The 6,000-nt window shown below is 43.9% G+C and overlaps 1 protein-coding gene across 2 annotated transcripts in view; it reads right to left on the bottom strand.

Moving 5' to 3' along the window:
• NAA25 (N-alpha-acetyltransferase 25, NatB auxiliary subunit) overlaps nt 1-363 on the bottom strand; it is a 74,914-nt gene extending 74,551 nt beyond the window's left edge. For both annotated transcript variants that reach the window (XM_067016140.1, XM_059040518.2), the window contains exon 1: nt 261-363. In XM_067016140.1, the coding sequence (XP_066872241.1) occupies nt 261-318 (58 nt within the window). In that variant the 5' untranslated portion in view covers nt 319-363. The remainder of the gene's footprint in view (nt 1-260) is intronic.
• Nucleotides 364-6,000: the final 5,637 nt, after the last annotated feature.

The raw sequence follows: 6,000 nt of genomic DNA on the forward strand, positions 1-6,000 counted from the left end.
GTGTCTCACAGGGCTCGCCTGTCAGACCAGCTCTGCCGACCTGCCGCTGCCCTGACCGCGCCGCTGCCACCTCAGGGCTCAAGAAGGCCAGGCCGGCGCTTACGCGAGGCCCGTGGCTGCGGCCTAGAGGCCCGCGCGGCCCGCCCCCTGTGCCCGCCAGCCCTGCTCCCGGCCCCTCAGCGCCCCTCCCGAGCCTTTGCCCCGGGCTCCGCAGCCCTCGGCGCCTCTGGCTGGCAACCAAACTGGCCCCAGGTACTCACCGTAAATCGGCCGGAGGCGCCTGTCGTTAGGGTCCTGCACATGGCCCCGCGTCGCCATGATGACAAGCGCAGAACAGCAATGCGCACGCGCGGGGCAGGCCCCCGATAAGGGGCTGTTAAAGGGCCAGCGCCGATCTCTCTCTTCTGTCGCAATGGTCGCGGGGTTGTGACAGAACGCGCCGGCGCGGAAAGGGACGACACCCACACCGCACACCTCCCCCCGACCCCGAGTTGTCACTTCAATGGATCCTTTTCCTCCCCTTTGCTGGTGGAATCAACCTAGCTGGTAGAAGCGGCCGTAGCTATTAAAATCCCTTCCGAGTCACATACTGGAGAGTGAGGAAAGGAGGGGAGAAAGTCTTGGTCAAAGTTAGGGCTCTGCTGCTCCTGCTTATCCTGTTTCTCCTCTGTGCTGAAGGACCAGTTAGACTTGTCTTTGATTAATTGTTGAGGGCCCGGGAACTCCTCTGGGAAGGTGACCCAGGGGACAGCAGGGGAAAGAGATGCTGACCAACAGTAGAAATCTGCCAGAAAAGTTCAAGATCCCTTCACACCTATCCCGGTGCTCAGCCAACTAAGAAGCACCTTAGATCTATAGTAATCCAGTCAATTTATCTATCAATTATATCTAAATAAAACTGGAGGGAAAAAGTAATTCAGTCAGTATATGCCTAGACACTGTGCTGCAAGCTCCAAATGTATTATCTCATCAATACTCGTAACAGCCCTAATATCTCCCTAGGAGGTAGATTTTTTAAAATTTAATTTAATTTATTTATTTTTGGCTGAGTTGGGTCTTCGTTGCTGTGCGCAGGCTTTCTCTAGTTGCGGCGAGCGGGGGCTGCTCTTCCTTGCGGTGCGCGGGCTTCTCGTTGCGGTGGCTTCTCTTGTTGTGGAGCACAGGCTCTAGGCGCACGGGCTTCAGCAGTTGTGGCTTGTGGGCTCAGTGGTTGCCACGCGAAGGCTCTAGAGCGCAGGCTCAGTAGTTGTGGCGCACGGGCTTAGCTGCTCCACGGCACGTGGGATCTTCCCAGAACAGAGCTCTAACCCGTGTCCCCTGCATTGGCAGGCGGATTCTTAACCACTGCGCCACCAGGGAAGCCCCATTTTTTAAAAAAATATTTAATTTATTTGGCTGCACTGGGTCTTAGTTGAGGCACACGGGATCTTTAGTTGTGGCATGCAGGATCTAGTTCCTTGACCAGGCATGGAACCCGGCCCCCCTGCATTAGGAGCTCAGAGTCTTAACCACTAGACCACCAGGGAAGTCCAGGGAGGCAATTTTATATAGATAGTGTGGTCAAGGATAGCCTAGCTGAAAAAGCGACAATTGTCAAAGACTTAAAGAAAGTGGAATAGGGAGAGAGCCAGGCAGGTGTGCCAGGCTCGGTGGGGTCATGACCTAAGGCCACACTAGTAACTGTGATTCAAACCTAGGTCCTTCTAGGGGCTTCCCTTCCCTGGTGGTGCAGTGGTTAAGAATCCTCCTGCCAGTGCAGGAGACACGGGTTTGAGCCCTGGTCCAGGAAGATCCCCCATGCCACGGAGCAACTAAGCCTGTGCACCACAACTACTGAGCCTGCACTCTACAGCTTGCGAGCCACAACTACTGAGCCCGTGTGCCACGACTACTGAAGCCCACGCGCCTAAAGCCCACGCGCCTAGAGCCTGTGCTCCGCAGCAAGAAAAGCCACTACAATGAGAAGCCTGCTCACCGCAACGGAGAGTAGCCCCCTCTTGCCAAAACTAGAGAAAGCCTACGCGCAGCAAGGAAGACCCAACACAGCCATAGGTAAATAAATAAACAAACCTAGGCCTTCTAGTACAGAACCAGAGTTAACCCCTCCACTATGCTGTCTCAAACCCGGTAAATGTCCCCAGTGTCAGCCTTGACCAGCTGGGGTTAACCCCTTTTATTGGTGTTTCATCCCTCTCCCTTTCTGGGTCTTTTAGGGTGTAAGAAAATGTTTCTCCAACTTTAGTGGACATCAGAGTCCCTTGGGAAACTTGATAAACATGAGTTTCCTGGGTTCTACCCCCAGAGGTTCTAATTCGATCCAAGGACCCCTCTTTGAAAAGTTACTAAGTAAGGGATCTAAATGAAATGACTTTAGAATCCACCAGAAGAGCAAGTTAGAAATTGCTATTCAAATTTTAAATATACATCCCCAGGGGAAAAAAAAACTGTAATGATAATAGTAGCAATAATAATAGTGTGTGTTTATTGAGCTCTTATTATGTGCCAGAAACTGTACTAAGCTCTTTTATATACATCATCTTATTTCATTCTCACAAACTGGTGGAATAGGTACTATTGTGATCCTCATTTTAAAATGAGAATTTTGAAACATAGACATATTAGGTCATTTGCCCAAGATCACACAGTAGTCTGTGGTGAAATCTGTGGTGGTCTCACTCCAAAATCCACACTCTTAGCAGTTAACACCAAAAGTATTACAGTGGTTACCTCTTAGGAGAGCAGATGTGTTCTCCTCTTACTTCATACATAGCTGCACTGTTTGATTTGTTTATAATGAGCATTATTACATTTTTAATTTCTAAAAGGTCTTTAAATTTCTGTTTACAAAAATCGCACACACAAAAAAAGGTAAAAAATGTCAAGCCTTTTGAGCCAAAATAAAATCCTTTTATTCCAAGGAGATAATCAGCAGACCACAGAAAAATATACAATAGAGATTGTTTCCTAACAATCCTAAGGTCCTAACTATCCATCAAGAGGGACTGATGACATAAATTATGATACACCATGAAATGGAAAAAGGCAGCCATTAAAATTAATGAAATAGGGCTTCATTTATAGATATAGAGAGATGCCCATGACATGTTGAGTTTATAAAGCAGGTTGTAGAAGAGTATGGATGGCATGAAAAAAAAATTATGTGGACAGATAGCTATCTAGCTAACATAGACTAGATTTCCATGGTGGTCCAGTGGTTAAGAATCTGCCTGCCAATACAGGGGACATGGGTTCGAGCCCTGGTCTGGGAAGATCCCACATGCCATTCAGCAACTGAGCCCTGCGCCACAACTGCTGAGCCTGTGCTCTAGAGCCCACGAGCCACAACTACTGAGCCCTCCTGCTGCAACTACTGAAGCCCACGTGCCTAGAGCCCATGCTCTGCAGCAAAAGAAGCCACCACAAGGAGAAGCCTGCACACCTCAACGAAGAGTAGCCCCTGCTTGCCACAACTAGAGAAGGCCTGCACGCAGCAATGAAAACCCAGCACAGCCTAAATAAATAAATAAATAAATAAAATTTTTTTAAAATAAAATATTTACTTAAAAAAGACATGTCCTATATATCTAGAGAGAGATCTAAAAGGACATTTACAAATGTCAAGCTTCCTCCTCTCTTAATGATGGAATTTAGGGGCCTATTAACTTAAATTTTTGAAACTTTTCCTTACTGTTTGAATTGTTTATATATTTTTTTTAAATTTTAGTAGCAATGAGCACACCTAACACCAAGATTTTGGTTTCTAATACCACTCTCCAATGAAAGAAAACAGGGCTCCTTGGGGAAATGGCTGATTCAAGGGCCGGGGCAGGAATATGCCAGATAAGCTTGAAGCATCTTGTATTGACAGAAAGAAGGGAAGTGCTCAAAATATAAAAGGATGGAGGGGGGACATGTCAAAGGGATACAGGAGCCAACCTGAAGGTACTCCCAAGGGCCAAAACTAGAACTATTTGAACAAGAAAATAAATAACACAGTATTGGATTATAACCTAAAGTATAAAATATGTAAACATACTAAGCCCATGCTGAATAAATGTTATCAAATAAATAAATGGAGGAGAAGAGATTCATTGTCCTTATAGAATTCCAAGCAATGTGTGTAGATACTCCCTGCTCCAGAAAGTGAAGCTTAACGTTTTCCCTTCCCTCCTGAGTGTGGGCTCTAATTATTGACCAGTTTCCAAAGAGTTGAGTATAGGAAAGGAAAAATAATAACTTCACAGCTAAGAAACCTGATAAGCACTACCTTAACTAAGGGATCAAAGTTAACATTACCAGTGAAAATTCATGTTGATATCATGTACCCCAATTTGAGGTGATGATAAGGGAACTTCACTTTTGTAGTATTTTTTCTGGAAAACCCATAAACCCGACTATTCATAAGGAAAACACCAAAAAAATCAAATTGAGTGACATTCTGACCAGTACCCTTCAAGACTGTCAAGGTCGTGAAAAATAAACAATGAGAAACTGTTACAGACCAGGGATGCCTAAGGAGACATGACAACTAAATGTAATGTGATATCTTGGTTGGTAATCTGGGACAGAAAAAAAGGGCATCAGTGGAAAAACAGTTGAAATTCAAATAAAGTCTAGAGTTTAGTTAATAGTATTGTGCTAACGTTTGTTTCTTACTTTGATGACTGTAGTATGGTAATATAAGATATTAACATTAAGGGAAACTGGTTGAGGAGCATATGAAAACTTTCTCTACCCTCTTTTCAACTTTTCTGTAAGCCTAAAATTATTTCAAAATAAAAGATTTTTAAATGCATTTTTTAAAAACCGGGGGGGGGGGCTTTTTAAAAAAAAACCAAATGCACTGGAAATTCTCATCCCAATTCTGTCCTGAGGCTAGCTGAAAGAGAAAATCCTGGAAGCAAAGTGCACAGAGAAATTCTCATAGAGAATGGGGATAGTTGGAGGATGGTGGGGGGGGTGTCCCTCCAATGAAGATATAATCTGTGATCATCATGGAAAATCCTTCCTAAGGCTGAGGATGTTTTAAAATACCCCAGATAGAGAGCTTGGCATTGGGGGAAGCTCCTTCTCAGATCAGTGGTTCTCAAAGCACGGTCCCTGATCAGCAACATCAGCATCACCTGGGAACTTGTTAGAATCACAAATTATTAGGCACTACCCCAGACCTACTGAATCAAACACTCTGGGAGTGGGGCCCAGCAATCTGTGTCTTTACAAATCCTCTTGTGAGCTAAATTCAGACAAAAGTTTCATTCTTCTGCTTTAGGTCAGAAGTGGGCAAATTATGACCCACAGGCCAAATCTAGCTTAGTACTGTTTTTGTACAGCCTGTGAGCCAAGAATGATTTTTACATTATTAAACGGTTGGGGAAAAATAATCAAAAGAAGAATAATATTTCACAGCATGTGAAAGTTACATGAAGTTCAGAGGTCAGTGTCCGTAAGTAAAATTTTATAGAATACAACTATGCCCATTCATTTATGCATTGTGTGTGTTTGCTTTGGTGCTGCAACAGCAGAACTGAGTAGTTGCAACAGAGACCATATTGCCCAGAAGGTTAAAATATTTACTACCTGACCCCTTACAGAAAAAATTTGCCAACCCCTGCTCTAGAAAAATAGAAGCCATCTAAATACTCCCAGGGTAATTGGGATTGACACATATACACTATTGATACTATGTATAAAATAGATAAGTAATGAGAACCTACTGTATAGCACAGGAAACTCTATTCAATGCTCTGTGGTGACCTAAATGGGACGGAAATCCAGAAAAGAGGGGATATATGTATACGTACAGCTGATTCACTTTGCTGTACAGTAGAAACTAATACAACATTGTAAAGCAACAATACTCCAATAAAAATTAAATAAATAAATACTCCCAGGGTGATAAATAAATAAATACCCACAGGGTAGAGTCATCAGATAAAATATGATGCAATATTTGGGGCATACTTACACTAAAACTGTTATTCACTGATATTCACTGTTTAT

Source organism: Kogia breviceps, chromosome 15, assembly GCF_026419965.1.
Source record: "Kogia breviceps isolate mKogBre1 chromosome 15, mKogBre1 haplotype 1, whole genome shotgun sequence".
Taxonomy (NCBI): domain Eukaryota; kingdom Metazoa; phylum Chordata; class Mammalia; order Artiodactyla; family Physeteridae; genus Kogia; species Kogia breviceps.